The sequence below is a fragment of the Hippocampus bargibanti genome, linkage group LG07 (assembly GCF_051943395.1).
Source record: "Hippocampus bargibanti isolate YZ-2025 linkage group LG07, ASM5194339v1, whole genome shotgun sequence".
In the NCBI taxonomy this organism is placed as follows: Eukaryota; Metazoa; Chordata; class Actinopteri; order Syngnathiformes; family Syngnathidae; genus Hippocampus; species Hippocampus bargibanti.
Genome location: NC_142740.1, coordinates 15,395,200 through 15,419,121, shown reverse-complemented (window position 1 = coordinate 15,419,121; position 23,922 = coordinate 15,395,200). Strand labels below are relative to the sequence as shown.

Sequence of the window (23,922 nt, the reverse complement as noted above, 5' to 3'; positions counted from 1 at the left end):
CTCAAAATGTTTAAGAAAATAGCATCAATAACTGATCAGTTGTTAAAACATCAATGAATGACTTCAGATCAACTTTGATGATATGACTATCTACATTTTTTAAGAGATTCTTGGGAGTGATCCAGTGAGGAATGAAGACATTTGGCTTTGAATCTGACACACGGGAATAATGCCAGGGAGAACGGCATGTTGAACCCAGGGACTTTTTTTTAATCTCTTTTTTTTACTGGAATTGGAAAATGCACGTTTAACTCTACCAGACTAACAACAAGGAAAGCATAAAGTCCTCAGCAGATGTTTACGGGAACAACTGCAACAGTATGCAGTGGACAAACAACGGTAATTTAACAACATTTTGATGTTAACAGTTAATCACATCCGACTAAGAAAAGAATCACAAGAATGTAACAGTGTTGCCTAATCTTGCAAACGTCGACATCCATGAAAACTAAATTTAGGTCGATGGAAAAGCTTGAGGCGTAATGGGACAACAAAGGCTTTGCAGGAATGATTATTTATGCTATGCTCAAAGACTGGCAAAGTCGACAATAAGAAAAATTAAACAAATACCACAATTATTACGTCAGCCTTTGGGAATGAAGAATGTCAGCACAGCGTTTCATTTTATGGCATCACAAAGGACAATGTGGACCTGAAAAGGCTTTGGGGATTCATCTCACATGGGTGTGACAGAGAAGCAATAGCTTGTCAGCTAAGCGAACTTAGACTGGCCATGATTTGGGGGTTGCATGACTATGTTCATCAATATTGGAATCACAATTCCATTCATCCATCACTCCATCCATTTCCAAAACCACGTAATCTTCACCTGGGTCACAGGTGGTGCTGGAGCCTATCCCAGCCGTTTTTGGGCAGTCGGCGGAGGACACCCTAAACTGGTTGCCAGTCAATGGCATGGCATACTGAGATAAACAACCATATTTAAACGCTTATATTTACACATAAAGGACAATTTAGAGTGTTCAATCAGCCTGCCATGCAGGTTTTTGGAATATGGGAGGAAATCGGAGTACCCAGAGCAAACCCACGAGGGCACGGGGAGAACATGGAAACTTCGCCCGGGAAGGGCAGAGGGATTGAACGCATGATCGACACACGAACCACTGGACCACCGGAGGGGCTACGAGACATCTTTATTTTTATTGCAATACTTGACTGAAAACACATTTTCATGCAAAATGAAGCAAGAATCAACAATGACTCGTACAAAAATTAGCCAAGAATTGAAAATTCAACAAGGGCTAACTGAGTACATATGGTAGTATTTTTAACGTTACCCCCAAGCCCTGGAATCCGAAATAAGTCCAGATAAAGTTTATTGATTCAATTGTGTGTGGCCAAGAATAAAATTGGATTCATTGCGCAATATTTTATAGTGGACACACACCTGCGTGCAATGAATGAAACCAGTAAAACTGCAATATGGAATATGGAGGCCAACTAGACCATAATGATTAAACAATCACCATCGTCTTTTCTATCCCTTTGTTTTGGTTCTGTTTTTTGGGAAGTAATCTTACTCTGCAAGTCACCGCTGCCCCATTTACACTGCCTGTAAAGGCTGCTATTTTCCCGCTTACGACGTGGCGCGATGCCGTATAAAAGTCCAGCTGGCAGTTTTCCACATTCTAAGGCAGAATCAAGGCCAGAGCAAGAGGTGGAAAACTGACTGTGCGAAAGGATACTCTGCAATGCCAGGACAGAGGGGTGTGAAGTTTAGATTTGAGCGGAGTAAGCTTTCAAGATATTGCTCCTGTCCATAATCGACAAAAAGCTAAATGAAAAAATTCGGGAAATGAGATTGCAATCATTTTTACTCTCGCATCAAAATGGTGACTTTTAAAGCAATGCCATCTGGCCCTAATTGAGTGACTTGTTGCTGAAGTTACAGCCGGTGAGGAGGAAGGCGAGCTGTAGTTTGCTACTGTTCTCGTATTGGGAGCGCGACCGGCTGATAGTCACGTCTCAAACAAGAAACATCAAAACACCCCCGATCGTCTCACTGCTTGATGACGGCTGTTGTACATTTGGACGTCACCATTAAGAATTATGTTTTGTTTTGCCACCGTCCCCATAGTTAGCATGTCAGCCTCGGAATACAAAGTTGCAAGGTTCTATTTCTAGTTTCAGCCTTCCCTGCGTTGAGTTTAATGTTCTCCCCGTGCCAGTGTGGGTTTTCTCCGGGTACCCCGGTTTATTCCCACATTCCAAAAACGTGCACAGCAGGTTGATTGGGAACACCAAAAGTGTCCTGAGGTGTGATTGTGAGCACGAATGGTTATTTGCCTATGTCTGCTCAGCGATTGGCTGGCAACCAGTTCTGGGTGTACCTCGCCTGCTGCCCGAAAACAGCTGGGACCAGCTCTGGCATTTCCACCACCCTTCTAATGATGGATGGATGAATGAACGAAAAATGGGAAAAAAAATACTTCCTTTCAACAAAAATATAACTTTTTTCATATTGGGAACAGAGAGTCAAAATAAAAATGCCCAGATGTGTTTTTTTTTTTAGTATTTGGTTTTGTGTTATATGATCATTAGTTTATCAGAGCTCGGCCCTATTTATTACTCGGAAGTCAATGTCCAAGTATTTGGGGGGCCACTGATGGCATTGAGTTACAATTCTATCCAGGTACAGTTACAAAAATAACATTTTTACAATTGCACTGTTGGAATACGCAAAAAAAAAGTGTGCTGGAAACAACGTGAATAGCCGTTTTCCCAATCAAGGTTTCACCCTGCCGATTATCTATCAGTGCAATTGGATTATATCAATTCCGATACCGCGTAAAATGTACTCCATAAAAACACATTTGTGTTTGGATTGCACCAATGTGTAGTGTTGAGCAAAGGTGCAGGGGGTGTTACACTGCAGACAAGGCGTTATGTCTTTGGCTGCAGATTCCAAAGTATAAGCTGCTTGGTTGTCTTTTTTTTCTTTTCATGCACTCGAAAATGAAAGGCAACAATCGATATATGCCGATCACATATTTTTTTCAGGGAAATCAACCCATCACAACTGCTGGCTTATCAATCGGAGCACCACTATTTATTCAGAAAACAGATGAGCTGTGAATCGTGAGCTACTGTGAAGTCATTTTAAGTTCACAGAAAGTAGAAAAATGGCTGCCTTCCCGAGATGGCGAGAAAAAAAAACAGGCAGATTTTGTGGCTTAACGGATGTTCCATAAACAATATAATTTAGAATGACGCATAGAACATATTGTGAAGAAAATTTAGGGACTTCATTATATTTTAAAGGACAACCGACACCACTCTGTTGTTTCCTAACTGACATCAGAAAAATCTTTTATAGCATCTAAAATACCCAAAACACGCAGTATGATATTTTTAGTTAAGTGCAAAACACCAATAAAAATGACTTAAAGTGTCTAAAAACTACTTCAAATTGAATCCGGAAGTGGCCAGTTTCAGAAGATCCCGCCCACTTGTTCGTGGTGTCACGCCAAGATGTCTTGCCTTGCTCGAGAATCAAAACAATGGCTTCAGATTCGGAGAAGATGTTTTCTTGTTACTCATCCAGTCATGAATATGATATAAATCGTTCTGAAGAGGAAAGCATACATGTTTGCAATCGATTAAAAAATTTATTCCGCATCATTTTGAGGCATCTGGAAAGAAATGTAGCACCCAAAAAAGGCAGAATATGGCGACCAAAGCTCTGTGGAAATGGGCTGATTTGTCTCATGGGAATTTTTGTCAGCGAATATCAAATAGTTGTTCGGTCCAACACACAACAATTCACCAACGGGTTATTTATGTGTTTTCGCTCTAATTGCTACAGTGTGTCCTTTCTCGGTCAGCGGCGTTCCTTCCATGACGTGACGTCAGGATTCGTCACCAACTCAAAAACAAGACTTCCGGAATATTCAATGCGAGTCTTAAAACGTAAAATATAGCTATATGCGGTGGAATCTTTGTAAAATACGCTCAGTAGAAGTTATTTGAAGCGATTTTACAAATTATGGACACAACTTGTCCGGAGGTGTCGGTTGTCCATTAAGTTTCCACTTATGGAGCTGAGATGATCATAGCAATTTAAATTCATCATTTGGACGGCATGAAATTATTGCAAAATCAGCTACTTTGACAGCATTGTAACCAGATAGTTGTTCGCATAGCCAAATTCAATAACAATTCAGCAACTAATACAAGATAATCAATTAATTGTTCATATATATTTTTCAATTTACTATTGACCAAACGCTCGGAATTTCAACTGTCAATGGTAAATATCCAATTTCTGGAAACCTCCATGAAAAGCGTACTGATCATCATCATATTGAATGAGTATCAAACATTTGCTTCGACCATGGAAAACAATGATCAACATTTTCTGGCTGATGTTACAGACGAAACCAGTAGCAGCCAATAAGAAATCATAATTCATTCAAATTGTACATTTTCTGCACTGGCAATTTGAATTAATCAGAATCAGAATCATCTTTATTGCCAAGTATGTAGAACACACAAGGAATTTGTTTCCGGTAGAACACGCTGCACTAGTATCGTCGTCAAAAAAACTGCTAAGTGGCCAGTTCCATTTTGGCTACTGTTGAAGAGTTCAAAGAGTTAATGGCTTGGGGGAAGAAGCTGTTTAAATGTCTGCTGGATTTGGTGCGCATGTCAATGTCATAATTTTTAATATAGGGATGGCAATAAATGTTTTTTAAAATTCAATTCATCAGCTAATTGACAAAACAATCATCGGATTGATTACTAATATCTTTAGTCCAGGGGAAGGGACTCAATTAAAAAATAGAAATGAGACTTTGTGCCATATCACTCACCATGAACTTCAGCTAATAAAAGACTGACAACTACCTGCTGCTGCTTACACGGCAGGAGAGACCGTAGAACTGGCCAAGCCGTTAGAAGGCATAACACACAAATGTGTGAGGTTTTTACCAGATAAAGTAAAAGTAGATCATTTCTTTAAAATCTAATTTATTACATTTTTATGACATGTTTATTTTCTACCTCTTTTGCTTCAATCTAAACATTGTAGTTTTGCGCTTGTGGGTGATGAGGGCTTGGAACTGATGAATGGCATTTCCAGTCATTTAATTGGGAAAGTTCGTGGTGTTTCGAGAAAATTTGTAATTCGAGTTACGACACGTAACGAATGAAACTCGTACTTCAAGACAGAATCTGCCACTGATGGTCCAGCCACTTGCTGACTGCTTCATCATGTTGCTTTGACGGCTTAAACTTTCTGGAAACTACTTTGAGTGAAATATATTTCACAAACTAATCGGGGAGAGGAATGAATTCGCTATTAAAATAAATCAAAATAAAATACAAGATGACACTCTAATGTCCCGGTGGGGGGTTTCAGACTCAAGTCTGGCTGTTGTTGGTTAAAAAAAGCTAGCTACCTAATTCAAGTCAAGCTGCTCAGTGGGGGAACCAAGCGGCCGCAAAAGTCCCCTAGTGTGGCCGCCTGTCGGGCTCATGAGAGGGTTAGCGAGTTGGAGTGGACCGAGCGACACCCCCCTCCACTACAGCTTTACTACCGCCGCCGCCTGTCACAGCCTCGCGGATATACTTCCAACATACCCCGCTCCCTCCCTCACCTCATCCCAAATTGTCTCGTTTCACGGGGCCGGGGGGTACTCTTACCTTGCCGCCGCGGTAACCCTCGAAGGCTTTCAGCGCGCTGTCAGTGAGTTTGACGTGGAAGACGGAGACATTGCTGCCGTTGCTTACTCTTCCACAGGACAGCCCGTAGCTCCGCTCCTCTTTCAGCGCCGCCATCTTGGCTGCCGTTCCCACCGCCGCCGCTACACGCTCACACACGCTCACGCGTGCGCAAACACACACGCGCGCGCATGCACGCACGCTACGCACACGCGCGCGCATGCACGCACACTACGCACACGCACATCCGCATACACGGTACGACTCACATCGCGTGGACGTACGTGGGACGTTCTTGAGCCGTAAACAGACAATTCCCGTTTCTTTACAATTGGGTAGTCAGACGGGTCGTCACGTTATGACGTCACACCAGCACAATTTGATTGGCACGCCCACATAAAAAGACGTCACGGGTCGCGAGATGAATAATTTTAAAAAGCTGGTTAAAAACTGGTAAACGGGCCTGACAACACATTGACGACAATCTTTCAAACAGGTCGTTTCTTTTTTTGGTTATGCGGAGTACACATTACGGTAAAAAGCACTTCGTTCTAGCCTGCTTCATTACAAAGCGGGAGGTAGAGGAATGATATCATTCCATTGCATCACGATGAGGTCCTTGCAGCTGTGGAAATAGACATTGGGCTAATTTGTAGGTCACAAACTGAAACAAACTACATTCAGTCAAAACTACAATATGAAATCAAACCTAAATGTAATAAAAATCTTCCTGTCATAACTTTACTGCTGTGAAATGTAAATGTCTCCACTGTGAGACAAATACAGGTACTGTGCATCCAATCCAATAGCTCAATTTCATTGTCCAATGAATTTCAAGGCGTGTTCAAATGTTTCACTTTGAAAATAAAATTGTGCTTGTCGTCGTGCTTGTCATCATAAAATAAACCAGCACATAAGTTTGATGAAAGTAAAGTTTATTTTGATGAATATAAAATTAACATAGGAAAACTTTGTGACAAACTATGAATGGAATATTTTTTTTAATTTAGGACACGTTCAGTGCAGGTCAATTGCAGGTCAATTGCAGAGCAACAAGCAATGACGCTAGAATAAATTAACACCTAAAAGGAAAAAAGTAATCACAATCCACCTGTGTTGGATTTATCAACGTTTGGTCTTCAATGATCAAAACCTGAGGAATAAGTGACAAAAACTTCCAAAATATGCTCCCGCTGCAACGTCAAAACTTGGTGGAGCCCCACTGCCCTGGTTGTCACAGCAATATTGAGTCATCAATTTGTATAATTATATGCGTACCAAACATACTTCACTTGAATCTTGGATTCACTTTGCTAATGAGATGACGACAAACGCGACGTAGGACTGTTTAACCGCATTCCAGATCACCTCAGTGTTCTGAACGTTTAGCTTTGGATGTTTTGTCTCAGCACACCATACTTTGTACTCTATTGAACTCTTTAATAAATACTAACTGAAAACATTTGGGCCATTCTTGTAGGGGTGGTTATCAAGAAAATAGTGCATAACAGAACACCCCTACAATTCATAAAGCATAGCATATATTTGGGATGACTTGATCCCAACTACATGATTGGAAATTGGGCATGATCACATCATTTTCACCTAATTTTTATTTTATTTCTATAAGGCAAGATAATAAAAAAAGATAAGAAACAAGGGAAAAGTGGGGCAACATTTTGGAAGTTGTCATGGGAAACTTCAGAAAGTGCAACAGTGACTTGCAATGTGTGCATACTCAATTTTTGCATGGCAGGGGGGATCCAGCTGAGCCTAACATAAATTTAATGGCGCGACTGAGAGGGCGGTGTGAAAGGTTTGAATCACTATTCCATTAAGTCAAATCAAAAGGTTACATGTTGGGATCGTTTGGGTCAGGAAAAAAGTTTGCCGAGGTATTGCATCGGGACTTAGTATCAACAAATTCTCAAAATGAGGGAACCCGGATGTGAGGGGAGAGGGGAAAAAGTCATTGATTGGCCCTTTGTTATGAATAACTGTTTCAACATCGCTTCTTGGCTTAAAGATACCACCCAAGAAATACAGTAAAGTCTCGTTATATCGATATCGGATATATCGATAGTCCCGGTTATATCGATACTATTTCTATGCACGTACGGAGAAAATTACATGCAAACAGGGTCGGATATATCGATAGTCCCGGTTATATCGATATTTTTTCGGACTCCCTTGAATATCGATATAACGAGACTTTATTGTACTTTTTGTTTGGCACAGCTTTTGGCCATGAATACAAAAACAGCAAATAATTGAGGATTCGGGATATATGTGGGAGGAAATGGCTTTTTATGACCGTTAAGCGGGACCATTTTTGCTTTGTGGCAGCCATTTGCTAAAAGGGGCCCATTCTCAATAGTAAGCTGCAAGGTTTGTCAACATACAAATAAACCGAAGCAGACTCAAACTTCCCATGAACAACTCCTCAAAATCATCTGAATGACCGATTATGTCCCCAATGCCAGATGCGCTTATTTCTTAGTCCGTTCACGAGGTGACAGAAAGAAAGAAACAAAGGGCAAAGGGATGGGAGGGCTTCAGTTTCTGGCAGCCAAGACCACCGATAAGGCTACGCCGCCGATGGCAACTGCTGTGGCGCCAAATAACAATTTCCAGCTGAGACCCTGTCGCGGAAAAGGGGCAGAAGAGAAGTGTCGATGTTAATGGTGTTGATGGTATGTACAACAATGGAAAGCAAATCTTTAGGTTAGGTTATAGTACAAATATCATCAAATATGTGAAAACTAAGTGCTTGCATACCCTGTTTAAGCAAAAAAGGTTTTACACCCATGAGGTATAATTATCAAAATGTCAGAGGTTCTCCCACGGCCCTTTAATAGTTATGACATCATCGTTTGATATCAGACTGGTTACCAGAACAAGACACCTCAAAGCGACTAACCCATGATGACTTGATCCAGCGTTTGTGCGTGCCACTCTCGGCGGGGTTGCCCAGCATCTTTTTGTACATGGCCTGCTCCGCTCCTCTCTGCTCAGAGTGTTTCTTCACCAGTTTTGACAGCTCTGCGTGGATGGTCTACGGGGGCACAACAGTTACAAATGAGTCAATGTGGATAATGGAAACACGTCAAGAGGACCGAAGCCAGATGTTTGTACTCAGATGGTTTGGAAGTGATGAATGTCAAAGGAAATGTGGCCAGACATTTCATCCAGGATGCACTGGTGGGATGATGCAGAATGTTATTGCCCCATGCCATCAACAGTGTCTCTTACAAAAGCGGAATGAACATTTATTTAATGAACACAGTTCCTTTAAGATTGACATTGATCACTTATTTAAGAAGGCCGAAGTAGAATTAACTCATGGAAATTATTGGCACAGATAATCAGCCTGACACACAAACACATAAAAAATAATTCATGCAAGTACATAGCACCGATATCCATTTACAATTGGCACAGTGAATGAAAAGCTGAAAAAGTCAAGTCGTGTCTGACAGATTGGCGTAGGACTGCACGCAGAGTATTCTGCCCCTGAATCACACACGGTCACCGAACCTTATATGTCCATCTGTGAAACGGAAGAACAGAAGGCACGAGATGGCAAGGCCAGAAAGCCGAAACCTATTTAAAGCCACTGGAAAGCACATCCTCTGAAATGATGAATCAGCGCGGCTTAGGCTGAGGGTTGTGACCTTTTGGCGCCATCTACTGGCCAATTACAATCCCTTCAACTGAAAGGGAGATTGCCAAGCGACTCAGGGAACATTCCAAATACAGTCTTGGGGTAACATCAAAGTGGCAAACATTTTGCTTCATCTCTTTGATCTCCACCCGAAATTGTACATTAAAGCTGTCAGTAAAAAAAAATAATAATAATAATAATAACTCATTCACTGCCAGATGATGTGCAAAAATGTGTCAACTAGAGGTTTTTGTCATTTTCACTCAAATTGCAGGACCCACAGAATATTGAGTTTTAGGACTACATCAGCATTCCATGCAGATGAAAAGGTTTCTTCAGCCATCATCTGTACTTCTTTGAAGGTGTCGGACGTTTCGCTTCTTATCCAAGAAACTTCGTCAGCAAACTAAAGTCTTACTGGTAGATTGGGCCCTATATATATAGATATATATCCCTACTGTCCAGACATGGCGGTGATTCTGCAATGATAGGTCCCTGCTCTCAGGTTGGGGGGAGCAGAGGACTACTCCCTGCAGCTCCACTGATAGTTCCTATTGTCCTGTTGAAGCGATACAATAGCCTGCTTAGGCAACATAGGATTAGTAATACTGATGTGGTGATACAGGTCGATGTGGGGCAATCAGGCCAGTCGTTAGTCAGAACAATAGAAACTATCAGTGGAGCTGCAGGGAGTAGTCCTCTGCTGCCCCCAACCTGAGAGCAAGGACCTATCATAGCAGAGTCCGGTACCGCCATGTCTGGACAGTAGGGATATAGATATATAGGGCCTAAGCTACCAGTAAGACTTTAGTTTGCTGACGAAATTTCTTGGATAAGAAGCGAAACGTCCGACACCTTCACAGAAGTACAGATGACGGCTGAAGAAACCTTTTCATCGATGGACCACTCCTGTACGACTGAGAGCTTACACAGACATTCAATGCAGTGCAAGAAACCTTACTCTCTTCTTCCATCAGACAAAAAGCGTTAATTCCCAAGTTATATGGGTCTGGAGTTAGATGAGCTTAAAATGGGTGCGGCTGTACATAAAGCAAATGCTGCTCCCTCATGGGAGGGAAAAACATTGCCAGAGGTCTGACCGAAGCTTTAAACACCCCCCCCCGCATGAGAAAAAAAACCCCGAACCAATTCGGGAATGGCTCTCCACGTCATGCTTTTCAATTCTCAAGTAAATTTGGGAATGTCAGTTAAAAAATAAAATCACTGGCACTTCCTGGCTAGTGGTAACGCCATGCGTTCGATGAATTTCTTATAGGTTTGGTTTTTAAGCCTGACATCTCATATCTCCGAAAAACTTCTGACAGTAAGCCCGAGGAACACGAGTGTATTTTTATACATTCTATGTTTGCAAACTTTAATACGACTTATCGGATGGGATGGAGAAATAATGGCTGTAGAGAGCTGAGTAAGTGCAGTTTGCGAAAAATACGTGATCTAAAAAGGCCCGCACATTAGTTGAGGGACACCACATCACTTTACATACGACACTACCTCACTTTACATTTACATGTATTGTCTGTTGTCAATTGTCTCTTTTTTTAGCCACATTATATATAAGTGCCTTGCACGCTGGGTCCGAGAGGACAGTAATTTCATCTGTGGTGTATGTCGTGCATATTAGCATATTTGACAATAAAGCTGACTTTGACTAATGGCTATTATGGAGATACTAAACCTCAAAAAACAAAATGGAGACACCCAAGAATTAAAAGACTAGGTAACAACTTAAGTGAACTTAAGGGTCACAAGAGCAGCAGCAGAAAATTGCCATTCTCGCGCCAAAAAATTCACATTACCTTGTTGCTCGGTTCCAGTTTCAAGGCCTTTCTCAGAGTCTGAATGGCTTCTCCGTATTCGCCTTGAAGGGCGAGGACCTGGGGTGAGAATATATTGTCACAGCTTCAATGCCGACAAGGACTCTTGTATGCGAAACGCGTACCTTGCCCATGCGGAAGAGAGCTTTGATGTTATCGGGCTGGTGAGCGAGGGCCGCGGCGCACGACTTGAATGCCGCCTCGTGGTGGTCCAGCTTGAGCTGCGCCGCCGCCATGTTGTTCAGACACTTCACTTTCACATCCGTCAACTCGTTTTCTTCCTCCGGAGTGATGTCCACTGTCGAGACAAGCAAACGGGGATGGCAATTCCATCTTGTTGGCAACCTGTCATGCTACCTTTGGAGCTGGATTCTGCGATCTGCAGGGCGATGCTATAGGAGTTGATGGCAAAAGCAAAGTCTCCGCGCTGATAAAGAATGTTGCCCCTTTCTCTCTTTCCACTGGCCAGTGAAATCTTTTCTCGCGGAGGCAGCAGCTCCAGGTCCGGTGCATCGCACACTTTCTTTAGCTCCACTTCCAGAGACAGCTCGGCATTGGGAGGCACATCTGGGTCACAACTTGGAAAAAAAGAAGATGGGAAATCGTATTTTATCCAAGAAATGCGCTTTGTGAAATGTGTTAGGGAAAGTCTGCCACTACCTTCCCGAGGCACCGTATGCATATCTGGCGGATGTTTGGACGAGTGCCTTTTCGCCCATTTCCATGAGCAGCACTGCGAGATCCAAGGCCTGGGAGGGAAAAATAGGTCACTGGAGCAAACATGACAACAATGTACATGACGGCATTGGACAGCCAGAGATTTTCTCATGGTTATCAGAACAATCGGAACGAAAATAAAGTATACTGGCGCCACCTGGTGGTCAGATGGATAAATGACTGTTCATTTCAAACTTGTCAAAATAGTGCAATATGAAAAGTAACTCATTCGCTGCCATTCCCGAATTTATTTGGGAATTGAAAAGTGTGACGCGGAGTGCCATTCCCAAATTATTATTTTTTTCTTGTGAGGTTGCCGATTAAAATCTGTCTTGTTGTCATATTACTATTTAGTTTTTTTGTTCTTTTGACTTCAAGATGGCACCGTGAGAGTGGCTGCCTTTCCAGCAGCTCCTGTATTTTCTTTTTCTACTTCTCTCATTCCTTTCATCTTACTTTGATAAGTTGTCTGCTGTGAAATGTAAATTTCTCCACCGAGACTAATAAAGGTAAATCCAATCCAGTCTAAAAGCCTGTTCAGACCTCTGGCAATGTTTTTCCCTTCGACGAGGCGGCAGCATTTACCTTTTTCCCATGTTAGCGCTGTTACAGCTTCAAATGTGAGAGCGCTATACAAATCAATATGTATGTATTAGATTGCATTTTGTACAGCTGCCCCCATTTCAAGCTCTGATAACTCCGGACACAGATGACTTAGGAATTAACTTTTTCTGATGAAAGAAGAGAGTCTGAGGTTTCTTACGCTGCATTGAATTCTATGTACTCCTAAAACTCAATATTCTGCGGGTCCAGGAATTTGAGTGACAATGACTAAAGCCCTGGCACTTGAGTGGACACATGTTTGCACATTGCCTGGCAGTGAATGAGTTAACAGTTCTAGTCAGGGCGCAAGGCGAGACCATCTTTCAGCAAAATGAAATAAGCAGATGTGTTTGATCCAAACGGAATGGCAAACATTTGCGTCAAAATATTAATAGATGCCATCTTTTGAGGTCAAGCACTGACGAGTATCAATTTCTCAGAAAATGGCCAAAATGGGACAGCATTTTCACTCAAAATGGAAGACGGAGATAAGGAATTTAAGGAAGCTCCATAAATTCCCCTCACACCAGAACAACACAATACATGGAAGCTTCCACTGTAGAGTACCGATGGAAGACATGAAACACTTGAAAGCAAATCACCCCGAGATCTTTGAAGTTGTGCCAGAACAAATAGTACTCACTGGCCATTATTTACCTGGATTACATCGCCGTCACCGAGCGTGAACATGAGCTCAGGCTTCTCCTCCACCAATGTCCCATCCTTTAGGAATGTTTTAAGACAAATGATCACATTCTGTCCTTTGTTTGGACGACTGTCCCGGCCTCTGCCTGCTACCAGGACCTTTTTCTTCAGTTGCTCATTACCTAGGAACAAAATGTTTTATTACAATTACAGCACGTAACATTCTGTCTCAAACATGAATAGTTTTTTGGTACAGCAAATGAACAGAAATCCCAAAGCTTAGGCAGAAAACCAACCGGCCTTTGTAGTTTTTTTGGGGGGGGGGAATGTGCTTAACGTGCACCTCAGATTTCACTATTACATTTATAAAATATCAAACACGTTGAAGCCAAGCAACAAAAAAAAGGAAATACATTTTTGTTTGGCTGCAGCAGGTATTTCCTGTTCACTTTGATCCATAGAAGGGCTGCACCTGTCAAATATTTTGATATCCTACTTAACAGCCTCAATGGGATACTTTTAGCAGCACAAACTGTTATCATGCAACATAAATCCCTTTGCTATTCCTAGGAAATTACTGCAATTGTAATGATTAAGTATAAAGTAAAAGGAAATGTTGATTCTCTTTCATCTAGAAGTAACATCTGTTCTGGAATATAAAGCACACCTTCAACAAATGACATTTTGAAAAACTTTTTACATTCATAAGGTCCACCGCATTATAAGGGGCACCTTGAATAAATGACATTTTAAGACGTTTTCCATACATAAGGCGCACCGGATTATGAGGCGCATGGTAGTGAAGAAAATATGGTACTTAACATGTTTTATGTTACTGTTGTGTTTAGTATTTTGCTTTATGTTGACTATTTTGTGAAGCGCTTTGTTACAGCTTCAGCTGTTATGAAAGCGCAATATAAATTAAGATGTAATGTATTGTAATATTAAGAGATATTGAGTGTGCTTCATTTGCCATTAAACAGGCTTTCAGGATGTGGCTGTCTTAACAGTTTATGAAGGAGAAATAAACTAGTAGCTCCAACTATCCAACTTCTAGGACGATAAGTAAATTTGGCATCCAAATGCTGTTTAAATTGTATCGTTGTATGAAAAAAATTATGACATTTGAACAGCTTCAAAAAGGGGACAAAAATGGCTCATGCCTTCTCTATTCTCCCAACGGACTGCGAGGCGGTATGCAGCCGTTTCGGGGCAAAAGCAGAGACCGGTGTTTTGAGTCAAGACAAGCATAGGATCGACTGTGTGCTATTAAAGTCTGCCTGTTCCCCAAATCATCGCAGACAATCAACGGATGGCTTATCCCGATGCACGGCGAAACACACTCTCCAAATAGTCAACTAAAATTTTGGCAACATATAAATCTCTCTGCCTTACTACAAATTGAATGCAACTTCATCAGCATGTCCTCAAACACTTCAAAAGTCTGCAAGAATGTAGGCCAGCTTTCAACACTTTGTCGGTCAATGATGAGTAAGCGCACGTTGTGTTCAATAAACAAATATTACATGAACATGATCCAAATGAAAACGCGGCGACCAAGATTCCTCGGTACATCATATCGAAGAACAGATGCGGAAAATACATTTTTAACAAGCCAAATCTAATATTGGTGAGAGCAGTGCCAAACAGAACTGAGCCGTGACCACGTGAAATTGCCATCCATCGTGAAAAATAGAAGTTACAAATCTTTTGCAAAATTCTCCCATTGTTGGTTTAAACAAATTGGGGAAAAGAAATGCCAAGTCAATGTGATTTGGTGCTTATATTGAGCAGAGTTCCATCTAGAGAGCAAAACAGCGAATGCGCGGGGAAAAAATACATAAACACTTTCCCCATCCAGCGTGTTAGCCAAGACGCAAAGCACCAACCTAGCACATCCAGCCATTCCCGTGAGGCTTCTTCGGCGTTTGCCTCTTCGTTTCCTCGTTCCTCATATGCGTTCTGGCCGTCCCCACCGCCGGCGTCTTCCAGAGGAGGGGGGTCGTCGTCTATGTCATCGTCATCCAAGACCTCGAAGTCTTCTCCGCTGTCGAGCAACGACGTCCGGCCGCTTTTCTTCGCCATTGCCGCCGCGCTGCCCTCACTAGCCAAAGCGTCCATGGTGTTCGGCGGTCATAAAATGGGGATGCTAAATGAGTTACAAATCGTTTGAAGCATAATTTAGTATCCCATATGAACACCGTGTACTGTACAATGACGTCACACACCAAGGACCCTTTCGTGACGACTTCAAACATTTCGAAACGCTTCGTTTTTACTCTGAACGTTCTAATTAGTGTTGATTGATAACTCAAACTAATCAAACGTGCAAATAACGTCACCGTTTCCATGCCTTCCTCGCGTTTCTGGGAGTTTGCAGAAAGTTTTCTCACATTAGAAACAAGGGTAGCCGGCCTGGATATTAGTTATGCTAGGAAGCTAACTTGCTAATGCCAATTGTTGGCTCTCAACACATAAAAATATAGCTGTATATCTTACCCTTGAACACGGTCGCTTGTTGTGGTGGCCGTCCACCACTTCATTCAATTGACGGTGGGGTTTTATCTGTCTAAGAAGTCAACCTGCTTGCGTAGATAACACAAGTTATAATTTCGTCAATAACACCATTTGCAGGTAGGATTGCACTAGCGCGAGACTTGACTGTGGGAGAAACAACCGCGTAGACAGTTTCAAAATAAAACCACATGCACGTCTTTAAAACGTCAAATCACGTTCCCGTTCACTGTAAAGAATACACATGATTACGTTATTATGACATTATTTGGGTGACGTTTAATTGAGAGTCAGCGCAACAATTTTATTAAAATGGACTCGTATGAAGGCCTTTAGCCGTTGTGCTCAGAATATACGAGTCTGCAGAATTAACCGGGGATTATCAAACATTTCATTCTTCACGCGCCTCATTATGGACACAACGGCGCTGGTGTTTTTAGATTTCAAACTTTATAGCTAATGTTAAAACTGTGTGAAAATTGTAATAGTGAACAGTTTAAATCACAAAATACATTTAGCCAACATAATCCTCTACCGAAACGGTTGACGGTGAAACAATTGTGTACATGCTCGATTTATATTTTTAATTCCCCTTATAAGCAAACAATGAAATCAAATATAACTAATACGATCTTAATAATTTACTAGTTTAAATATAATTGACTGGGTTTTAATAATGCCACTACTTGGATTTAGGCATCTGTGTGCAAAAACACTGTTTTTTATCCAGCAGTTAATTTCATTTAGCAGTTCCCAAACGTTACATAGGTATTGTTAGTAACATAACTACATAATGTTGTTACATTATTTCCAATGGGAAAATGTCTTGTGATCCCCTGACTAACATTTTGAAGAATGGATTCAAACAATGAGGAAAAACAAATGACATTTATTATTGATGCATTTTTCTTCTTATAAGCAAATTATCTGTCCCTCCCCCTCCTCTTTTCAGTCTAGAGAAACTTTACAATATAAAGAAACATACAAAGAACATTTTATTACCTACACAAGACATCTAAGCCCCTAAAACAAGATTCCCACACTATCCTAGCATGAAATACAAAGCAAATCAGGAGACAGACTGCTTCATATTGAATACTGCAGGAGAATCCATTATGATACCCCACCCAAATATCCTCCGCCTCCCACACTCAACATGACCAGCAGATCTTACTCCTAATGGTACAGTATTATACATCACAATAGAAGTACAGAGATGATCCATATACACAGAGGACTGAGAGCGTGTCTGTACAAGACTCCATAGCAAGGGCCACCATATTCTTTTAATCCCATCATGTTAAAAAAAAACCTCTTGAATGTTTTAACTGGCTAGAAAAAAATCCTTCACATTTGAAACTGCAACATGAGATCAGATTTTAATGATTTCTCTGAGTCGTTCATGTACTGTGGAACAACTTTTTTGGTGGTTATTTTTTTTGTGTGGACATTCACCCACATGTGTGCCTAACAGTCAACACGTGTCCTTGCTCCTCTATGACAAAAAAACATGGACAGTTTTATTAATAATTTACTCTCAGCTGTACTCATCGGTCGTGACTGACATATCAAAACATGTCCATGATATCAAAATGCATTGTACAGTATTTACAAAAACGGGGAAAAATTAAAAAGGGATGGTACTCGAAGGAAGAAAGGGAGTGTGAGTGTCATGTTGACCGGCGAGTGTCTCCCCCACCAACTTCCTCTGAGAGCTAAATCTTGGAATTTTGAACCCTTTAAAACTGGGTATAATGTACAGGAAGAATCAATCATGTAACATCGGAAATTCTGTGGATTGCGATTACAGTTCTATAGATAAAAAAAGACCATTACTTTCATAATAGTCTGGATCTTTGGCCAATGTTTGGAATATTAAGGCCACACCAAAATCTTTCTTTCATAAACTTTATTCTAGTAACTGTATTATTTTGGTCAGAGCGTTTTAACTTTACTCTCTTAAAAATTCTGACATTTTTACGCAATAATTTCTTGGCAGTGTGGCACTAATACTCCATTAACAATTGACTTTGAGTCCAAATATCAACAATAAGTCCAGAATTGAAAAGAGGTCAAATAAAAATGTTAAAATAAACAAGTTGGGGGATGTAGAAAATACATTTTTGAGATTTACAGTCACAATAGCAAGATTCAAAGAATAAAATAACAACAATTGGGGTTAAACGTTTACACATAAAATCAAATCTGCTCATGGATGAATTGGCTTAACTTGAAAAAAAAACTGTATTTTATGACCTCAGATCAGAAAAGGCTGCTACAAGTTAAAGTTGTTACTTCCAAATAAGGCGGAAATCACAATGTACCTTGGATGTACAATGCATATAAAAAGTCTTCACATCTCTGCCCAAATTGGAGGTTTTTTTTGTGCGATAAAAACACCAAACTATGATAAATACTTTCCAAACGCATTCGGTCATGAATGTGACATAAATCAATGTATTTATTTAGTTTGTTTACCTTTAAAAAAGTTTTTTTTGTGTATTTTCAACTTAAACAACTGAGGTAATATGGTTGCAAAAGTGTGCACACCCTCTTATAACTAACTGGGTTGCGTTCAAAATCAACCAATCACATTTAAACTCATGTTAAATGGGAGTCAGTACACACCTATCACCATTTCTAGTGCCTCGTATTAACCTCAAACTAAGTTTGGATATTCGAGTAAGCTTTTTATATCCATGGCACATCATGCATGTATTTCATGTCATCATAATGTTGAAGCATATCTATCTCCAAAAACAACAAAAATAAAAAATACTGGCCGGTATGTTTTTTTTTTTCTTCTTTCAACTGAAAGCTTATTTCCTAAATCTGAGAAGGTCTGAAATGCAGCAAAACCGTGTCAAGATATCACAAGAGACAAAAAAAGTTGCATCTATTTGGGGGGGCCTGTGCTTATTATTTCCGCCATTGTTGAGCTTCATGTCTGGGGTTGATTTTTATATATTTGGGAGGTGCTCCAAGGCTCGTGACGAGGAGGGATGGGGGGAAGGTCGCAGCAGGTGAGGAAGAGAGTCTCATGTTCGTACACCCATTTTACAGACGTTGGGATGGGGACCCTTCAAGGAGGTCCTGCTGTCCATGGGCATCCCAAGGGGCTGCACGCCGATCCACAAGGATGAGGGAGGAAAGGGGAGGGGGCAAAGGAGGAGGGCAATGCAAGACGCACCGTGGGTGAGGGGGAGAATAAAAAGGGAGATGAAAATGTAAAATAAAAGATTAAAAAAAAAAAAACAGAATCACACACTCATCGTCATGTTGGGTGAATACTGTAAAAGGAGAAAAAAGAGGGAAGAGAGAAAAGATAAGCCCGTATTCTTTTTCAACAGAGTCAAGCAACACTGGACTATATATGCAGCCCATCCCCACTTTTTACAGCAGCATGTCATGGAATAAATTAGTAAAACAGTAAAACAGCAGCAAGCAAAGCGGACAACATCACAAGAGGAGGAGGAAGAGTAGTTCAGCCCACAGAAGAACGTTAGAGAATATAAGGTGGCAGTGATAGATTGTGATGTGTCATCAGCATCCGGATCAATCGTTCTCTATGACAATAGTTTACATGCACACATCTTGTGTTTTTCCATGCGCTGGTTTGGTTGTGCATGCCTTGTTTGTTGCGAGGACAAAGGATCAAAAAGACGTACTAATCACCATTTTTAGAGTGTATGTCCACCAGGACTGTTCTTTATATTTAAGGGATGTGCGTCAATGAATATATATTATAAACTGAATGTATTTGTCATTGCATGATTGAGGAAAATTTGAATTATAATTATTTCATTTTGGGAATGTTGGGTGGGGGTTCCTACAATTAAAATAATATATATGTCGCATTATATGTTATAAAATCAAAAAAGTTAGAACAGTTGTAATTTTTTTGTTTCCGTTTTTTTTTTTGCGCAAAACTAGTCTCTTATATTTTTATACCGCATATATTGTATTAAATGTTTATTTTCCAGTACAATCGAATACAGGTTACTTATACAATCCTTAAACATACTTATATAAGCCTTTAAGGACAACCAACGTCACTTTTTTGTTTCCTAACTGACATCAGAAAAACGTTTTATAGCATCTAAAATACCCAAAACACACAGTATGATATTTTTTGTCAAACCAAAAAAAATGACTTAAAGTGTCCAAAATCTGCAAAAAAATTGAGCTGCGAATTGGGCATTTTCAGAAAGTCCCGCCCCCAGTTTGTGACATCACGCCAAGGCGTCTTGCATTGCTGGAGAATCAAAACAATAGCTTCAGATTCGAAGAATATGCTTTCTTGTTTCTCGTCCAATTATGAATATGATTCAAATAGCTCTGAAGAGGAAAGCAAACATGTTTGCAATCGATTAAAGAATTTATTCCGTGCCATTTTGAAGCAACATTGGGGGAAGAGGAAGAAAATGGCCACCGAGCTCCCACGGGCTGATTAATTCCTTACATGGAGCTGGGACGCCCTCTTCGGGCGGCTTTTTGGTGCAACATGAGGTTTTCAGACCAAACAAGCATTGACGTGATGGAAGGACTGCTATAATGTGTCCTTTTTTCGGTCAGGGGCGTTCCTTCAGTGACGTCACATACGGACTTGTCACCAACTCAAAAGCAAGACTTCCGGAATATTCAGTACGCGTCTCAAAATGTAAAATATAGCTATATGCGGTGGAATCTTTGTAAAATAGGCTCAGTAGAAGTCATTTCAAGCCACAAATTATATATTATAATTATACAAATTATGGACACAACTTGTCCGCAGACGTCGGGTGTCCTTTAAACATACCTATATAAGCCTTATATCAATCTTAAGCATACTTATATAAGCCTTAAATATACATTCCATCCAAAATATAGCACTGAAGCAAATTACGAACAAATTTACCTTACGAACGACCATTCGGAACATACAGTATCTTGTTTGTAAATTGGGGAGCGTCTGTACCATTTCAAAGTGCTATTTCCTTTCAAGTATATGCTTAATTTATATTATATTTATTGCATAATCATTGGCACGTATATTAAAGAAACAGCCATACAGATGAGATGGTCTCCATTGACTCATTACCCCCACTCTTCAAATTGCCCACATTTTTCAGATTTACCCAATAAACCGATGACCTTAGCTCTAATTAAATAGTGGTAAAACTTTATCTTGAAGAAGCAGCAACATGCCATTATTTCCATATAGATACAATTTGAATTTAAAATAACCATCAGCCAAATTGACTGAATGAACTTGAACCAAACCCATGACATTTCAGTCTTCAAAGCAAAAAATGGTGTGGCCTTGTTGGAGGTAGTTCAATACGTAGCTCTACTCACACTTTCACTTTGGAATGGGTTTAAAAAGTTGCCTGCCATCTCGCCGTCATCCCGCGGTGTGCCAGGGGGATTGTTCATGCCTGCCATGTTGTTGGGAGAATTCTACCACACAACCGCACAACACAGTCAGTCAGTAGATTTGACACGCTTATTATTCAACACACACGCACATTTGCACATTGCACAGACCAGTCAATGCTGACCTGACAACTCCACGACTTCGACTAGTCGCTAATAACACCATGATTTACATTGACTTATATGACTGAAGGTTTTGATTCATTTTGGCTCCACAATATCAAGGTGGAGAGGGTGACACATTGTAAAACAGCACACTTAGTTTGCAAAGCACCCCCGGATGGCGCGAAGAAGATCATAGCACAGCACAAGCGAGTCTAGATGTGGGGCTGGTAGCTAAGTGACCAAACAGGAAGTAGCCTGGTGCCTTTCAAAATGTAAGGCAATATGCATTTGTCACACTTTTGATGCAAAGCCATTATTCGTGGCATAATTTGGGTAAATTTAGACTCGTGGCTGAGTTCCTTAAAGATCGGTTCAAGGTGTACTACTGTGCAAAGAGCACAATTTTTGTTTAATGTGTTTTTTTTTTAAATCACACCACGGTACGATCTGTACCAGTGACTGTGATGCACTAAAATCCCTCTTTGAGCTGTCCATTGTGATTAAATACTTTAGATATTAATGATGTAATCTGCGGCTGGTTGACTCAACTTTCATCATATTAGTGCCAACATGAACAAATAAACCCCCCAAAAAATCGGAAGTCGTGAAACTGCTCAAGACACAACAAAGACTATATATCGCCTCACCTTTGGCAACCCGTCCATGTCACCAGAGCCTGTGAGCAAAAAATAAAAATACAACTTATGAGTGGTCGACTTACTAATTGACAAATCAGTCACAAGCACCTGAATAACCTTGAAGGAAAAAGTGGGAATTGGACACACCAGCTCAGCTCGTCTACTTTATTTAAACAACAGAATAGAAGAAGATGGCACTTCCCCAGCCAGCCTCTAGAGGGAGCCGTCTGACTTCCAACAAAGAATACACCCGCAGTACTACTCACCTAGCGAGCCGTTCATATGGTGCTGTTCCATGGCGCCCATGCCACCCATGGGCCCGTCTGGCCCTGGACCCATTGGGAACTGCAAAGAAAAAAGTACAAGAGTCACGAACAAAACAAATATATTTGTCATAAAGATATTGTTCCCCCATTATTACTCACATTAGGTCTGTTTCCACCTGGGCCGATGGGGTTCATCATTGTGTAGATGTTTTCGCTCGAGTTTGTGGAATCTACAAGGAAAAGGCATGTTTGAAAATGCATACACATTGCCTTTCTATATAAAATTACCTTTTGAGATTCAATGAAGTTTTGGATATTTTAAGTAATTCACTGCCATCCCTGAATTTATAATAATAATAATAATAATAATAATAATAATACATTCCATTTATAAGCGCCTTTCAAAAATCAAAAAGTGTCCTGTCGAATGAAGATTTCTAAATCAGAAATATTTATTCTGATTTTGAAATCTTCATTCAAACGTTTACTTTATTAAATAAAGCAAATGTTTGACTTGAATTTTTTTTTTTTTTTTTTTTTTTTCTTGAAGAAGTTGTCGACCACCCGGGCGGAAACGTTTTGTAAGTTGTACGCCCGGCAGAAAAGTTGCCCGCCCCGGGCGTCCGGGTAGGTGCTATTTCTGACACTGATATTGGTTTTTATAGCGCTTTATCAACAGTTGGAGCTGGAACAAAGTGCAAACATGGAAAAAGGAAATGCTGCCCCCTTGTTGAAAAGAAAAACAAAACCCGAACACATTCGGGAATGGCGCTCTATGTCATATTTTCAATTCCCGAACAGTGAATGAGTTAATGATTACCTATGATTTCAGATGACAAACTCTCATTGATCATATCACAAATTATTTCTCATAACATTGTTACTATTTGCGTGTACACAATGATTTTATTTTGTTTTTTTCTCAACATATCCAAAATTGTTCTGTAAATCGTATGGCACCTTAGCAACAGTATTCCTTGTCACCGCTCACGAGGTTGGGGTGACCTTGATCTGACATTGCCAACTGAGAGTTGTGGATAAAAGGCTTGGGAGAGATGTCTGAATGTGACATGTACAGTGCCTGAATCTGCCCATTGTTGTTGAGACTGAGGGTCAATAGTGAGTGGGAGGTGTACAATTCTGTAGGAGATTGAAATGTGTGTATGATGTGTAGTCTTGGCGAGTGGCAATGGAAAATATGTCTTTCCTCGTTGAGGATATGAGTCAGGAAGGTTTTGTATCGAAGGTTTCCTGGGCAACGGAGCAGAATAGAGTCGAGTAATAAAAAAATAAAAATACAATGGGTCTGTTTTGGTAGACTGGAGCCCGTGAGCTCGGCGTAAAAAGGGGCGTAACTTGATTTTCATGCCAGTGGAAATGAAATTCAGTGTGTGTGAGGGGCTCTCTGGGGGTTTCGGCACATGAAGCAGCCTCGACCCTGAAGCACTTGATTATTTGCTAAAGAGAGAAATGTACGTTTGGTGTAAAAACAGGTACATTGGCATTTGCGTGCCGGCGAGATGGTCTACTTCAGTTGATATGTGAATTTGGGAGACCTGTTACATCTCACTCAGTGTCACTTTCTCAGGCCACCCGGCACATTCAACAATTTGGTGACAATAAAGGAAATTTGACTTCAAACTACCAAAAAGGAAGTCTGTTGTCATGGATGGTGGTGTCATGTAATTTTGGTATATTTCATTGAGGCACAAGCAGATAAATTCGGCACTTCATGGACATGTGACGGATGTCGCTGGGATTCATTCCAAAATGTAACTCCAGCGTACGAGAAGCCCTTTGAAAAATTGTAGAAATGAATTGATTTTAACAAATGATCA

General features: G+C 40.6%; 3 protein-coding genes across 5 annotated transcripts in view; all 3 read right to left on the bottom strand.

Moving 5' to 3' along the window:
* ell (elongation factor for RNA polymerase II) overlaps nucleotides 1-5,984 on the bottom strand; it is a 41,008-nt gene extending 35,024 nt beyond the window's left edge. The window contains exon 1 of the mRNA XM_089000760.1: nucleotides 5,665-5,984. Within this exon, the coding sequence (XP_088856886.1) occupies nucleotides 5,665-5,904 (240 nt within the window). The 5' untranslated portion in view covers nucleotides 5,905-5,984. The remainder of the gene's footprint in view (nucleotides 1-5,664) is intronic.
* A 612-nt stretch (nucleotides 5,985-6,596) lies between these two features.
* On the bottom strand, nucleotides 6,597-15,807 carry fkbp8 (FKBP prolyl isomerase 8). Of its 2 annotated transcripts, none has more exons than XM_089001573.1 (9): nucleotides 15,646-15,807; nucleotides 15,036-15,250; nucleotides 13,159-13,328; nucleotides 11,842-11,930; nucleotides 11,539-11,759; nucleotides 11,307-11,479; nucleotides 11,164-11,241; nucleotides 8,603-8,737; nucleotides 6,597-8,324 (listed from the first exon to the last, which is right to left on the bottom strand). In XM_089001573.1, exons 1-9 carry the CDS (start codon nucleotides 15,687-15,689, stop codon nucleotides 8,238-8,240), a joined length of 1,212 nt encoding a protein of 403 aa, XP_088857699.1. In that variant the 5' UTR covers nucleotides 15,690-15,807; the 3' UTR covers nucleotides 6,597-8,237. The 2 variants fall into 2 exon arrangements, with proteins under 2 accessions (XP_088857699.1, XP_088857700.1); XM_089001574.1 differs by having other exon boundaries at nucleotides 15,036-15,295; nucleotides 15,646-15,787.
* Nucleotides 15,808-16,534: 727 nt separating this feature from the next.
* ssbp4 (single stranded DNA binding protein 4) overlaps nucleotides 16,535-23,922 on the bottom strand; it is a 117,938-nt gene continuing 110,550 nt past the window's right edge. The window contains exons 13-17 of one of the 2 annotated variants that reach the window (XM_089001002.1): nucleotides 22,244-22,314; nucleotides 22,085-22,163; nucleotides 21,828-21,856; nucleotides 20,998-21,099; nucleotides 16,535-18,950 (exon numbers count right to left, since the gene is read on the bottom strand). In XM_089001002.1, the coding sequence (XP_088857128.1) occupies nucleotides 18,921-18,950; nucleotides 20,998-21,099; nucleotides 21,828-21,856; nucleotides 22,085-22,163; nucleotides 22,244-22,314 (311 nt within the window). In that variant the 3' untranslated portion in view covers nucleotides 16,535-18,920. The remainder of the gene's footprint in view (nucleotides 18,951-20,997; nucleotides 21,100-21,827; nucleotides 21,857-22,084; nucleotides 22,164-22,243; nucleotides 22,315-23,922) is intronic. The other variant, XM_089001001.1, reaches the window with a different exon arrangement.